The following is a 15,585-nucleotide window of genomic DNA, read 5'->3' as shown; positions in this document are numbered from 1 at the left end:
TCCTCCCCTCCCCTCTGCCTCCTCCCCTCCTCTCTGCCTCCTCCCCTCCCCTATGCCCCTCATGGACAGGGCAGGAGTTCCCCAGTTTGCCCCCCTCCCTACCCAACCCTCTGCACTCTCTGACATTACCTGCCTGGTCTCCACAAGTACACGACTGCAAACCCTTGACAGAGTGGACTAAAGCCCACACACACTTCCTCACCCATGCCAAATAGTTACCTGCTTATAAAGCTACAAGTACATCTTAACAATATACCCCCAGAGCAAATCATTAACATCTGCAGAGGGTCTGCAGGGTATTTTATAAACATTTCTTCATTAATGGTAACATGGAGATTTTGTTAGAGTTGAACAAGATTATAAGACATCTCTGAGTCCAAAATCTAGGTTTTGCAGAGGACCAAGTCGAGGCATGTGGAAAGGAAGTGACTGGCCAAGGCAGCAAGGTGAGTCACTGCTGGAGACAAGAGACAGCCCAGACCAGCTGCTCTCCAGCCCACCGCCCACCACCTCTGATACTATTTGGATATTTGTCCCTGCCCATATCTCATGTTGAATTGTAATCCCCTGTGCTGGAGGTAGGGCCTGGTGGGAGATGACTGGATCACAGGGTGGATCCCTCGTGGCTTGGTGCTGTCTCCGTTATAGAGGTCTTGTGAGATCTGATCATTTAAAAGTGTGTGGCACCACGCCCCCACCTCTCTCTCTTTTGCTCCAGCTTCTGCCACATGACATGCCTGCTCCCACTACACCTTCTGCCGTGATTAGAAGCCTGCTGAGGCCTCCCCAGAAGCAGAAGCCACTATGCTTCCTGTACAGCCTACAGAACCAGGAGCCAATGAAACCTCTTTACTTTCAAATTATCTAGCCTCAGGCATTTCTTTATACCAATGCAAGAACTATATGACCTCCACTCCAGAGAAAATTTTAAAAGTTACAAGGCACTTAAACTTTAAAATTGGCTTTCCACATTAGATTCCACATTATATTGATCATTGATCAGGCTTCTACTATAATTCTTTGGCAGATTAATTGAAGGCAGACAGTTACCGGAAACTGGAATACATTCTCTCTCACAATTGGCAATCACTCTCCCAAATACGTGCTGTGGTCCGAGGTTCTTAAATCTCAACCTCAGCCCTCAGCAGGCGGCACTCTGGAGCACCTCCACCTATTTAAGGCACGAGACAGGCACAAAACCAAAAACATCCCATTCCCACTTGTCTCAAAGCCAAAGGGAACACAACATTTGGAGTTTAAAGTCTGTTCTTACCCATAATGTAGGCAGGTACTCAGAGGAAGTGATCACATTTCCACTTAAATCAAACTGATTAATCTGCCGGAAAACTATGATGTTTACATCATCGATGTCATTATTCCCAACCTAGAGAGAGAAACAGGGAATGCCAGGAATGAGAAAGCTGGAGGAGGAACTTCTATGCCAGTCGTCCGACGGCCTGAGAGCTGCTTCAAGGCAAACTTGACTTCTTACATTAAGGAAGCCAAGTTTGTCATTGAGTACCCTACGTCCAAGGTCACAAACTGACACAAGACGGCTATCCCTAGCCCACAGACACATTTCATTTCGAGAGCACAGTATTTTTTTTTCTAAGTTTTAATTGCTTGCCAACATGTTAAAAATTAAGAAATTTCATATATGAAGCCAGATTTTCCAGCTTCTCTTAAAAAAAGGAGAAGGATGTCCTTGCCTGGTGGAGCGGGGCAGAGTCACAGCACCCCCTCTGCATGGGGTCTGTACATGGGGCTTGCGAGACCCCAGAGGGCCAGCCCCCTTCCCTTTCCTACCTGCCCGCCACAGTCCATGTTATGCTAGTGATCCTGGCCTAAGTTACTACACCGAGAACATGCAAAGCATTTTGGTGTGAGATGCAGTCATTCCAGCCATTTAAAATGCCAACACCGTAAAGACGTCAAGGAAATCCACTTCCAGCCCGGTGCAATGGCTCATGCCTATAATCCCAGCACTTTGGGAGGCACAAGTGGGCAGATCACCTGAGGTCAGGAGTTCAAGATCAGCCTGGCCAACATGATGAAACCCCATCACTACTAAAAATACAAAAATCAGCCAGGGGTGATGGATTGCGCCTATGGTCCCAGCTACAGGCTGAGGCAGGAGAATTACTTGAACCCACCAAGGCAGAGGTTGCAGTGAGCCGAAATCACGGCACTGCATTCCATCCTGGGTGACAGAATGAGACTCCATTTCAAAAAAAAGAAAATCCACTTCCTAGGTCAAAAGTTCTAATTGGCCCAATATCCTCCCTCCAAACTCCTCACAATCTTCATGCATAATGAAGCCACCTAAATAAAGCCACTAAGACAGGCAGCCCCTCTTGCCCCACCTAAGCCCTCTAGTCTTCCCAATGAGAGTTATTCAGTGACAGAAAAGCCTTACTTCAAATGATTCCCAGGCCACATCCTGTCACTCGAAGGACGTCCTCTTTAGGGATTAATTTAGCTAGGTCATAATCCTGAATAGCAAAAAACTCTGCCCACCAAATGGGAGCAGGAAAAAGGTCATCTGAACCTAAGAAAACTGGGTGGCCCTGCCACCTATTAAGCCCATGTTCTTTCTATTATTGTCCCTTGATTTGAAATGCTGCTTATGACTTAAAATCCTTAACTTGTGGAATAACGATCAGAGCTTACAGGATGAGTCGGGGGGGAGGATACAACAGTTCCAATTTCCTTTGTGGATGCGTGACAGCAACGCTGTTCATTAAAAACCCACATAAGATGTTGCTTGTGAAGATGACACTATTCTAAGAGGACCCTTCATTAGGATTAAAGTTGCCCCTGCCACAGATGAAAAGCAGACAGCCAGAGGAGACGGGAGGACTTCTGATCAGGGAGGCACCCACACCCCGGTGCAGCGGCAGCACTTACTGCCTTACCTCAATCACCCGATGGTGGGGGAGCGCCCGCTCAATGTGGTCGTTGCCTTCTGCCTTGAGCTGAATGTGGTACACACATCCCGGCTGCAAATAAACTCAGGAGTCAATTCTCTAAAAAGGGGGCTTGTCATATCATGCCTGGTCCAAGCCTGGTTTGGCTGCACGAGGTCACTAAGACCAGGGGCATTTCTGTCCCCTCATTTCCCAATCTGTGGCCTGTTAACCTTCTCAAGAGTCTAGAGTTCCTTTAAGAACACCCCTAGTGTGGAAACACCTGAAATTTTGGGACTCCTTCAATCCCAACTTAGTTTCATTTTCTTCTACCCCAAATAAATCAAATTTGGTTTCTTATTTCAAAATTCCAAGCATACTATGCGCTCTTACTCTTCTAAGATTTTTCTCCTCTCCATCCGCCCCTCCCCTCTACCCGTATATACACATTGATGGATATCTGGAATGTCCATCTTAGGCATTCCCAAATACTTGTGTTGGGTATTATTTCTGGGAAGTGGAAATTTCTGACTTCTCTTTTTAAAATTTCAATGATCTGGCAACCCTGGGTCTGTCTTCCCCCATGGCTACAATAAGCTGGAGCCAAGTGACAGGCTGTCCCTTTCCACAGGCCGTGCCCACTCCACAGCCCTCACCACTCCCTATTATTCGCCCAGCCTCCTCCCCTGTTCACACTGCTCTTCTGGCTCCATAGGCATTTGGCTTGAGAGCCCTGGCATAAGCCATGGCTACACACTGCTAGGGAGAAGTCCCACCAAACCCATGGTTTTCAAACTCCACCGCGCCACAGATACTTGATCTGACCTGTTGGCTAGAAAAAGGGCAAACGGTACCAATTAAGCTAAGAATTGGGAGGGCTCCAGGGCCCCACTCCCAGCCCTCTCGCCCACCCCACTCCTGGCAGTCTTGGGGTCCCAAGACACTTCTGGACACAGGGTGAAGAAAACATCCCTTAAGAAAACACGTTCCAAGTCTCACCAGCAATCCACGTAATCTGAACTTGCCCTCTTCGTCTGTCACAGTGTCTTCTCCATAAATGCTGCAGTCGTTCTGGCCCACCGCTTCCACGGCAACCCCTTGTTCCGGCTCTCCGTTTAAGGAGGACACTGTGCCATAGCAACTAGTATGGCAAGAAAAGGCACAAACGAGATATTCTCATGGTGATCTGAAGGACCCAAGTGTTTCCCATTTACCAACAATTACAGGGCAAAATAGCTCAGTGGAGAACTGTGCCCCAACGACCCAGGCAGCTTGGTGTGGCCAGCCCACTTCCAAACCACACCTTCCTGCCAGAGGGATAAGCTGCCATCAATTTCTCTTCTCATACACTTTGAGGGATGCTCTGGAGAACTGTAATTTAAGAAAGCTAAGGCCTTATTTTATTCTTTCCAGGCTTTATTTGAAATAATGGAGCTTTCAATAACACGGAAATAACTCACTTCCTCTTTCACTCCACATATTCAGTAGAAAATGGTCCATTTTTCTAAACCCAATCTTTCCAATTATTCTTCATCTAAAGTGATTCTGTATAAGTGTACAAAAAACACATGTGTGTGTGTGTGTCTGTGTGTATACAGGTATATATGTATGTATCTATCTATCTATAGATGTGTATCTTTTTTATTTTTTATTTTTATTTTTTTGTAGAGATGGCCATGTTGCCTAGGCTGGTCTTGAACTTCCGGACTCAAGCGGACCTCCCACTTCAGCCTCCAAAAGTGTTGGGATTATAGGTGTGAGCCACTGTGCCTTGCCAGACACTAATGTGTATCTATCTATCTATAGCTGGAAGCATTCAGAAAAACTATAAGTACTGGTTGTCTCCCAGAAGAGGAACTTGGGTGACTGGGAGATGGGACAGAAGGGAAATTTTACACTATACTCTTTTCAGCATTTTGAAGTTTTATTCAACTGGGCACATTTTCTCCTTTTAATAATTTAATTCAGGTTTGAAGCTCTTTTAAAAAATAAAAGTGGCCAAGCACGGTGGCTCACACCTGTAATCCCAATACTTTGGGAGACCGAGGCGGGCAGATCTCTGAGGTCAGGAGTTCGAGACCAGCCTGGCCAACAAAGTGAAACCTTATCTCTATTAAAAATACAAATTTAACCAGGCATGGTGGTGGTCCCAGCTACTTGGGAGGCCAAGACAAGAGAATTGCTGGAACCCAGGAGGCAGAGGTTGTCGTGAGCCAAGAATGCACCATTGTACTCCAGCCTGGGCAAGAAGAGTGAAACTCTGTCTCAAAATATAAAAAATAAGGCCCGGCACGGTGGCTCAAGCCTGTAATACCAGCATTTTGGGAGGCCGAGACGGGCGGATCACGAGGTCAGGAGATCGAGACCATCCTGGCTAACACGGTGAAACCCCGTCTCTACTGAAAATACAAAAAAAAAAACTAGCCGGGCGCGGTGGCGGGTGCCTGTAGTCCCAGCTACTCGGGAGGCTGAGGCAGGAGAATGGCATGAACCCGGGAGGCGGAGCTTGCAGTGAGCTGAGATCCGGCCACTGCACTCCAGCCTGGGCGACAGAGCGAGACTCCGTCTCAAAAAAATAAAATAAAATAAATAAATAAATAAATAAATAATAAATAAAAGCTTTTAGCAACTCAACAGACTCTCTAAAGCTAATTCCAAAATAGGAAATTTGAGACTGGGAGAGAAGGGCAGCAGTCAAAATTCCTTTGCCCACGTATCTCATCTCCCTTGCCTCCCAGGTAAAATCAACGTGAAGCCTGGGATGCGTTTCCAGGCAACAGAAGCCTGAATGTGATTCGCCAGCCCAGCCCTGAAAGACAGCAGGGTGGCCGGGGCACTTACCTGTAAGCGGTTCGGTACCCCGTGATGGTGATCTTCAGGTTCTGGCCTTCCTGCACCTCGATCATCTGTGAGGATGGCTCAAACCGGAACTCCTTCATCATGGGTTTGAAGTAATACTGGCCAGGGCTCTGCCAAGATAATCACACTGAACCTCAGCAGCCACATCTAGGCATGGTTTAAAAGTGAGGGGTGAAGGTCATGGTGGACCAGAATTACACCAGAGGAGTGCCATGGCTTCCCAGGCAGCCAGAAATGGTAACCCTCTCTCTACAATCACCACTCACAGTCAGGTAACGGCAATCACAACTCTAACAATGGCAGCTGCCGGTATCACCTGCCTGCAATGACTCTGCGAGGTAGAAGTCATATTTTTTTTTTTTTTTTTTTTTTTTTTGAGACAGGGCCTGACTCTGTTCCCTAGGATGGAGTGCACGATCAAAGCACACCATAGCCTCTGGGCTCAAGAAAATCTCCCACCTCAGCCTCCTGAGTACCTGGGACCACAGGCATGTACTGCCATGTCCAGCTAATTTTTTTTATTTTTTGTAGAGACGGGGTCTTCCTATGTTGCTGGTCTCAAACTCCCAAGCTCAAGCGATCCTCCTGCCTCCCCCTCACCAAGCGGTGGGATTACAGGTGTGGGCCACCATGCCTGGCCTGTATTTGAATTTAATGAATAAAGAAACTGAGGCTCAGAGAGGCAAAGTAACTTGCCTGATAGGACACAGCAAGTAAGGAGCAGTCTGCATCACTGCAAAGTGGTGTCTTCAGATGCCCCCGCTGCCCGGTCTGCAACAGCCCCACCACAGCCACTTTGTTACCACGACTGACGAGATGACCAACTAACACACACTTCCTGAATCCCAGCAGTCAGGGCCTCCGACTGCATCTCCAAAGAAAAACTGCTGCTCTCTTTCCACTAGGTGGAATGTGCTTTTCAGAAGAAACGCAAGCTAACCACCAAACAAGACTCAGCATCATAAACATGATTCCGTAGCAAAACAAGAAGCTGCCAGAGAGAGGAGCCGTTGTGGCCAGGGAAATTAATTACACTGTCTTAGTGACAAGCGGGTGATCAGAAAACAAGAGGCGCGTGGGGAAGAGAACATGAATCAGCAGCATTAAGTGTGAGTAAGAGCAATACTCTAATGATTGTGGGCCCCCAAGAAACTGAAACCACTCCACATTGGTTTTCTTTTCTCACGTTGTCAAGCAACATGTAAGTCTTGCATGCTGCATCGTGGCTCTCTCTCGGGGAAGACAGGCAGGCGGTAAATTGCAGAAACACGTTACCAGGTTTGAGAACGTCAGAATGCCGTTGTCCTGGGTCAAGAGGTTGGAACGAAAGACGCCACCGCTCAGGGATAAGAGGACTCCCGGGAGGGGCTGGTCATCCTCAGCTTTTATCTGGGGATGAGAAGGTCAGACCAGAGCAAGGTTAAACTCCTACTAACCATGAAGATAACAATTCCACAAGTCAAGAGGTCATTCTTTTAAGGTATTTTTTCTTTTATTGTTACTCAAAGGAAGACAGGGGACCTAATCCTCCTCCCCACAGGTAACTAACGTTATAAGTTTTATAAGTTTGGTGTGTAGCCTTCTAGAACTTTTTTTTCTTTTTTTTTTTTGAGACAGGGTCTTGCTCTGTCACCCAGGCCAGAGAGCAGTGGCACAATATGGGCTCACTACAACCTTCACCTCCCAAGCTCAAGCAATCCTCCAGCTTTAACCTCCTGAGGAGATGGACTATAGGCACACACCACCGTGTCCAGCTAAATTTCTGCATTTTTTTATAGAGACAGGTCTTGCCATGTTGCCCAGGCTGATCTCAATCTACTGGGCTCAAGCAATCCACCTGCCTAGGTCTCCCAAAGTGCTGGGATTACAGGCATGAGCCACCATGCCCAGCCCAGAACTCCGTCTATGCCCACATAAATTTTATAAACATTATGTAGTACCGTTCACAGACTGGCAAGTTCATTGAGTGGGTGGAGGAGGTGAAATAAAAATGGCATGTTACGTGTACAGTTCTGCAACTTGCTCTCTTCCTCAACAATTTATCCTGGTTCTCTTCTGCCAGCCAATAGAAATCTGCCTATTTCTTAACTACCGCGTAGCATTCTAAGACAGGGGTTGACAAACCACAGCACCTATTTTTTTGGTACACAAGAGACAATCGGAATATCCCCAAATATATATCTTTATGCACTTAGGTTTCTTTTTTTTTCCCTGAACAATCAATTCCTAAAAGCAGAATTGCTGGATACATGCACTTTAAATTCAGAAAGATACTATCAAATCGCATTCCAAAGTGGCTATAACCACTTACCGTCCCATAAATTATTTATGCTTGGGAAAACCCATGCTTACCAAAAAACAGAGATTGTCTTAATTACGGCAAATCTAATCCCCCCAAAACAGTGTTTCGACTGTAATTTCCTTAGCACATTTCATCAGTAACTACGGAGGCTTCGTGTTTCTGTATTTATTAGTCACCTGCGTTACTTCCATGAATTTCCTTTTCATAATCTTTGTTCATTTTTTTTCTAGCGGGTTGTCTTTTTCCTACCGATTCTAAGAGCTCCTTGTAAAATGGGGATATTATTTATGATACAAACATTTCTTCCGAGTTTGAGTATCTTTCAGTTTGGTTCCAAATGTATTCAGCAATATAGAATTTTAAATTTTTATGCGATGTAATCTGTCCCTCTTTTCCTTTGGCCTACGGTTTATAAATATTCATTCTCAACAATCTCCAGACCCACTCTGTACAATCGCAGCACTCTTCTTCCCAGGAAGGACCGGTGGAAGGCAGCTAGGCGGCAAACGCCTCAGTAAGAACATTCTGTGTCCTTCAATATGGAGCAGTTATGGATAAGAGCTTCAACTACTTCCCAGAAGGTACACTAGCATGCTGAAGTCAACAGCTCTCCAAATTATGCTGCGTGAAAGAAGCCAGGCCAAAAAAACAAAACAAAAACAAAAACAGTATATCCCATATGATTCCATTTATATATAGGTTGGTGCAAAAGTGACTGCGGTTTCTGCCATTACTCTCGATGGCAAAAACTGCAATCACTTTTGCACCAACCTATAAAAACTCGAAAATGCAAACTAACCAATGGTCATGAAAAGCAGATCTTCAGCTCAGTGGAAGGGTGGGAGGGAGGGATTACCAAGGGGCAAAAGGAAACCTTGAAGGTCACGGATGTGCTCACTATTTTGACTGTGGAGGTGTTTTCGTGGGTGTTTTCATAGGTTAAGACTACCACACTGTACTCTTTTTGTGCAGTTTATTATATGTTAATTATACCTCAATATAACTATCTTTTGAAAATACAGTGTTAGTTACCTCAAAGCTTACACCTGCCAGGGCATAGGCCTTGAAGTCTCCAACAGTTCCTTCCACCGCAGTCAGAACATAGCCCTCCTTCTGTGAGGTCACCGTGTACTCCAGGTCACTGTGAAGGGGGCCAACACTGAAGAAGAGAAAGCAGAATGCTAAACGGCTTTGTTCACACCCTACAGGAAGCCTTACCAAGCCCAAGGAAATGTGGGTCCCAGTTTCTTCAGAGGACTCCCACACTGATCCCAGGCAAATGTGTCTCTATCCCAGGCTCACCTGTAGGCACCTTTGTCATCAGTAAAGACTGTGATCAGGGGCGAACTCGCCCCCTTTTCACTGATGACAATCTCAACTCCTTCCAACTCGGGGTGGATCTGGCCTTCTAAAAACAGGCCTGCCTTCCCATGGATCTCGATCAGCTTCCCTGGGCAGCTTTCTAAGAGGGGAAGAAATAAACACAAGGATGGGGCTTGGTTGCAGACAGACAGGAGCCTGTTCGTTGGGGTCTTCCCATGACAGAAGCAGCTAAAGCAGATATTAGAAGCTAGTTCCAAATGCGGTTATTTAATACCCCAGGGAGCTCAATAATTGGATACAGCCCAAGCCTCTTTTTATCCCTGAAAGGCCTTTCTCAGTGCAAAGGACTTCAGCAAGAGAATCAAAAAATGTTGAAGGCCGGGTTTTTACTACTACTCTTGCTAGGTTCACAGGAGGCCGCAGATCAGGAGGGATCCCTTTACAGCAGACAGGAGGCCGTACTACTCAACCTCCAGAGGACCCACTGAGAAAGACTGCCCCAAAGAGCCTGCCTGCTAGAAGTCACACTCTTCAACACACTCCACTTCCAAACACGAACCACGTAACACCCACAACTTAATGAAGCCATAGTGCTAGAAAAAAAGATAAGTAGCAAAAGACAAATACTCCACAAGTGATCACTTCAGTCATCCATTCCCCAAAAAAAGACCCTCCTATCATGCTCTGCCAAAGATCATCAAAGATCATCAATGGAGGCTTTGCGCTTCATCTACCTTCTGGTGTCGACCTGATAATGTCAAAGAAAACCAAGTCCTTTTCCAAAAACATCAACTCAATTCTAACAGCAAAAGTTACTTTTATTTGTCTAAATCATCCATCCATTCATCCATCCATCCATCCTTCCATCCAACAGTAACATCTGTGTGCCAGAGAGGATGTAAGGTGGCTTACAAAGATGGCTTCACTATAACATCACAAATCTACTTGTAAATGTAGGCAAGGGAACAATTGCAAAGGTGTGTGTGACATTCGCTCACTGAGTTGACATTTACCTCCACTGACGATGGCTTCCATCGAAGGCGGATAAAAGAGCAGCTCTTTAGATGATGGTGTAACGGTGATTTTCTCTCCAGACCTAAAATAATTAATACACTTCAGTTTGGCAGGTCCTGTCCCCCCAGAACAGAGGACACTGTAGGGAAATGCACAAGATGGCTTACCGTGCCCAGTAAGAGAAATCATACAAGAAGGGGCCTTGTAACTCATCTACCATCTCCTGCACGGGAGGCTTGGTCATTCTTTCTTCGCCTTCCTCTTTGCCGTTCTTCTCCCTCTCCTGCCTGCGGGCCTCGATCTCAGCCAGTTGCTGCTCCCTCCGCAGCTCCTGCACAGACTTCAGAGGGCCTAAGACCAAGGCGGGTTCACTGTCGATGGATGACCTGGAAGAAAGAAATGGTGGCTCCTAGGACATAATTGCGTATCCCTGTCGTCAGTGGGAATTTGACCTTTCTACAAGTACGGACTTGCAACTTAAAAATTAGACAGCTTATCATGACACCACAGTGGCCGAGTCTTCAGTTTTAAATAAACTAGTAGTTTCACAAAAAATAACAACTGAGCTTCGCAGTGATGGTGGCAGTATCTGGTAGATCTGGGCTGGAATGAAATACCATTGATTTTATGGCAACTGAATATAAACTTGTCAGTTTCCATGTAGGACATGGAGTTTTCTCCACACCACCATCTTCTGTTCCTTCAGTCTATCTGCACTGAGAACTGCTCTGATAGAGAACTAAGCACCAGGGATACAGCATCGACAAAACAGACCATACTTCCTACCTCTGTGGAATCCACGTTTCAGTGGGAAGGGGCAGAAAGTAAACAGATAAAACAGTACCTGAGGAAAAGTGCAATAAAGAAAAATAAAGCAGTGTGCGAAGACAGAGAGCCCGGAGCACTGTTTTACATTAAAGAATAGTCAAGACCTTTCTGATAAGGTGACACGGAGCAAAGGTCTGAAGGAAGGGAGAGAACGCGCCATGCAGCTCTCTGGGTAAACAGTAGCTCGGGCAAAGCGATGCCAAGTGCAAAGTCCTTGGAGAGAAAGCTCACTCAGATATTCGAGCAATGGCAAGACCAGCCCAGCCTGGGGCACAGGGGCCCACGGAAAAGTCATATCCATCGGAGAGGTCCAAGGGGCAGCAGGTGTCAGACTGAGGCTTCACAGGCTTGGTGCCAACCCGGAGCCACTACAGTTTTCAGTCGAGGAATGGTATGATCTCTGCCATAAAAGAAATTGCTCGCTGCTTCACAGGAAACACACAAAGCAATGGCGGAAACAGGAAAGCCAGCTGGGAAGCTGATGCAGTGATCCCAGAGCGGGTCAGACCAGGGCTGAGGGCCACGTGGTAAGAAGGGAAAGCCAGCTGGGAAGCTGCTGTAGTGATCCCAGAGGGGGTCGGATCAGGGCTGAGGGCCACGTGGTAAGAAGGGAAGGCCAGCTGGGAAGCTGTTGCAGTGATCCCGGAGAGGGTCAGACCAGGGCTGAGGGCCATGTGGTAAGAAGGAAAGGCCAGCTGGGAAGCTGCTGCAGTGACCCCAGAGTGGGGGTCAGACCAAGGCTGAGGGTCACATGGTAAGAAGGGACTAGATGACGGGTGTATTTTGACTGTAAAGCCAAGACTTTGTTGAGGAATTGGCTGGGCCTAGAGTACAAGGGAAAGAAGAATCAAGAAACAAAGAGAAAGCGAGAGCTGCCATCTCTGAATCAGAAAAGACCACAGAGGGGCTCTGTGGAGGGCAATTCTCAGCAGTCAGGTTTTGGGTCTGCGAAATACAAGATCCCCGGGGGGATCCGAGTATCTGTCTAGCTGGAAGATGCATTCCATACAACCTCCGGCACAAGGAAGCAACACAAACACCCTTGTCAAGTTACAAAAATGAATGTAATCAAGCTGCAAGGAGGTAATATGGAGTTACTTCTGGTAAGAAGGTAGATTGCTAGTCCTATCAGTAATTCATACTTTCCAAGCAGGAAGACAGTAAACGACAGGAAAAGACAGCAACAGGCGCCTTCTGGGCACACAACAGACCCTCAGCAAACCCACCCCCAGCTAAAAACCTGGCTCCCCATCACCCGGAACCAGGGCTAGCCCTGACATTTCTCCCGCCCTGACCCAGCGGTCACTTTAGCGCCATGTCTCATCAACTCAGTCTGTCAACTACTCTCTGACCAGTCCGTCGCTCTCCACCTCTGCAGCCACCAGTCTGGGGCCCCCATCACCTCTCCCTGCCTCCACCATCTCCCACTCTCAGGCCTCTTCTGTCTGTTCTCCACTCAGCCGATAGGGGGACCTTTCAGGAAGAAAAATCATTCCTCTACGTAAAACACGTCAATTGCATCATGGGACAAAGACTAAGGACCTTAATACGTCCTCGGCCCCAGCAGCCTACCTGTCCTGCATGCCCCCAAGGTCAAGCTCAAAGCACTCAGCATAGCTGTCATTTTACAGTTCTGGATGTGAGTCTCTGACCACTGTTCCCCGAGGAGACCGTCAATCCCATGAGTGTAGGGGTTGTGGCCTCATAAGCCCAGTGCCTAAACACCGAAGACTCTCAAGTTATTCAGTCATCATGTGCTCTGCAGGGATGATGGATGAATAAACAGATGGTGGACAGAAACATGGAAACATAGCTGGAAAGGCGACTTCAACCACGGGCAGCGGGGGAGACAGTGACTCCAATTCCCATTCTACTTGACAGAGAGGGTCATGTTGCCAAAACTCTTTCATTTCTCAAGAAAATTGGGGTGTCACAGGTACCTCACCACACTGCAAAAAATTCCCTGGAAGGCGACATTCACATGAACGTGACCCTCGGTGAGGGACTTGCCTTTCAAATACTTCCTCTCTCATGACCCTTCTTATACCAGGTGCCATCTCTATTTCCCAAGCCTTCAAGCAAAAGTCTAAAGAAAAATAGGCAATTTTTTTTTGAATTTGCTAAAACACTTGAAATACAATGCACAAACCGCAGATTTTTTTTTCCTTAGCAAAGACGAGAAGTACAAAAAGTTCAAAGAGAAACTGAAGACAATGAAACAGGCTGTCGCAACGCACTTCCTCACCCACTGGTAATTTCTGAATCAGAAAAGAAAGAACCAAGCATGCTGGGAATTGACAGCAATGTCCTATAAGAGAGGGAAGGCCATTTGTATATATGTCTAGAGATAAGAAATCAAAACTAATTTCCAGAGAGTCTATTAGAGACTCCTTAGGCCTCATCCACACCCTCCCCTGCCACTCTCAGCCCACCGCAGAATGCTCGTCTTACTTGATAGTCACAGTGACATCCATCATTTTGTCGGTGGTGATAGTTCCAAGGACATGGTGGCGAATGGCTGTCAATGTCAAGATACTAGGTGAAGACCTACAAATCAAAGGAGAGGAAACACTAGAACCCGCTCATTCTCGGAAGATCATCAGCAATACCCTTTTTGGGCATCCTTCCTCACCCTAAATATACAACAGAAAATTGCTCTTAGACTGGGGTAAAATAACTCTGGAGATCCAGAGAAGTATTTTAAAGAGTAAACTAATTCTCCACTCCAAAATTTTACACTTCCAATTCCCAGTGAAACCCACACACGTCTGTAAAAATATAAAAATGGTAGACTTGAGTTTGACAGATGCTCATCAGTGAGGGCTGGGAGATTTGACAATGCTTCTATTTAAGCCACTTCAAAAACACAGTCCTCTATCCTGGGGTTACAGAATTCTTGGGAAACGGATCCTATCCCTGGTTCCTCAGTAACCAATCCAAGTGTCTTAAAATTCTTATCTAGAAATTCTGTTGAAGGCCTAACCTTGCCTCTTTCAGAAAAAAATTAAAAACTCTTTCTGTTCTCTGAAGTAAATGAAGACTCCTCCATGGAATGTACACAAACACCAGAAAGCATTCAATTTCCAGGCTTACGTGTCATAGGTGTAGAACGCTTGCTCAAACCGGTGGCAGGAGCGAGGGGTCACTTTGTACACACCTACAGACAGGAAATCCAAAGTAATTTTCAGAGAACGCATCTATTACACTGAGCAATTCCGACATCTGAAATCGAGTGGCAGCTCTTTGCATGTGAAAACTCAAACGTATCACAGATCTGCAATAATGGGATCAGAAACACTGGGCAGGCATCGTTTTCACTGCCTATGAAGGCTTCTTACCAATGACCCAATCCATGCAAAGGCCCAATCACAGGCACACGGTTTTCATTTTCCACGATGTAACAACTCACAGTAGTTAAATCTGCACAGACCAAGGGAACGGACCCATGCACCAGAAGGAACAGAAAGTACATTTCTACTGCAAATTGGACTGAGGATAATTTTCTACCTAAAAGATTCCATTAAGGATCCAAGAGATAACCACAGCCTCAATTTCTTCCTATAGCTATTCCTAAAAAAGGAGGTAGGAGTAAGGGAAGCCCCAGAAAAGTATGAGTCTATGTGGGAGGACATTCCGAGCGGGGTACATTTTATCACTTGCCAGAGGAACACAGTCAATTTCAGGAAGATACAAGGAATAACAACGTATTTCCCCCAAATCATTATTAACCAATATTTTGGCCACACTTCCTACAAAAACCTGAAATTAGCTAAAACCACCCTGCTGTTTTCATTGCACTCAACAAGCCCCAGAGTAGTTACCATTAAAAAAAAAAAAAATCAGGTTTCTGTGTTCCTTTTGTTTGGTCTTTCATTGAACAAATATCAACAGAGCACCTCTATCCTGGCCAGGTATGGTGCTAGGTACGGGTACACAGTGGGATATGACAGAGCAGTGGTCCCTGTCTTCATGGAGTTTACCATCCACAGAGAGAGGGGGGCATTTGACAGTCACAAACATATCAATTGTGGCACATGCAAGAAGGAGGCAGAAGTGAGTGCTGACAGCAAGAGCATAGGAGGCAGGCCTAAGTGGTCCTGGAGGCCATTCTCCCCCAGGGAAGCAACTCTGAACTGATGGGTAAGAAGGCCCCAGACAAGACAGGCAGGAGGACACGTCCACAGAGAACAGGATCTGCCTCACAGGCTGGCCCACTGTTTCCTCGACAGGCATCCTTCCTGCCTTGAGAACAAACCCTGGTTATGTGGAGGGTGGCAACATGCTCAGCCTTGGGCAGCACATCCAACTGTCCCAGCCTCCCTTGCAGCTAGAAGTAACCATGTGATATGGTTC

General features: G+C 46.4%; 1 protein-coding gene across 2 annotated transcripts in view; it reads right to left on the bottom strand.

Moving 5' to 3' along the window:
- Positions 1-15,585, bottom strand: part of LOC104668194 (nodal modulator 1) — a 64,246-nt gene that overhangs the window by 10,620 nt on the left and 38,041 nt on the right. For both annotated transcript variants that reach the window (XM_010370846.2, XM_030924560.1), the window contains exons 17-27: positions 14,326-14,389; positions 13,684-13,779; positions 10,572-10,790; positions 10,404-10,486; positions 9,370-9,529; positions 9,100-9,226; positions 7,041-7,154; positions 5,748-5,875; positions 3,906-4,047; positions 2,916-2,999; positions 1,274-1,384 (exon numbers count right to left, since the gene is read on the bottom strand). In XM_010370846.2, the coding sequence (XP_010369148.2) occupies positions 1,274-1,384; positions 2,916-2,999; positions 3,906-4,047; positions 5,748-5,875; positions 7,041-7,154; positions 9,100-9,226; positions 9,370-9,529; positions 10,404-10,486; positions 10,572-10,790; positions 13,684-13,779; positions 14,326-14,389 (1,328 nt within the window). The remainder of the gene's footprint in view (positions 1-1,273; positions 1,385-2,915; positions 3,000-3,905; positions 4,048-5,747; positions 5,876-7,040; positions 7,155-9,099; positions 9,227-9,369; positions 9,530-10,403; positions 10,487-10,571; positions 10,791-13,683; positions 13,780-14,325; positions 14,390-15,585) is intronic.

The sequence above is a fragment of the Rhinopithecus roxellana genome, chromosome 20 (assembly GCF_007565055.1).
Source record: "Rhinopithecus roxellana isolate Shanxi Qingling chromosome 20, ASM756505v1, whole genome shotgun sequence".
Lineage (NCBI taxonomy): Eukaryota > Metazoa > Chordata > Mammalia > Primates > Cercopithecidae > Rhinopithecus > Rhinopithecus roxellana.
The sequence above is the reverse complement of the archived record's forward strand: the minus strand, read 5'-3'. Positions and strand labels throughout refer to the sequence as shown.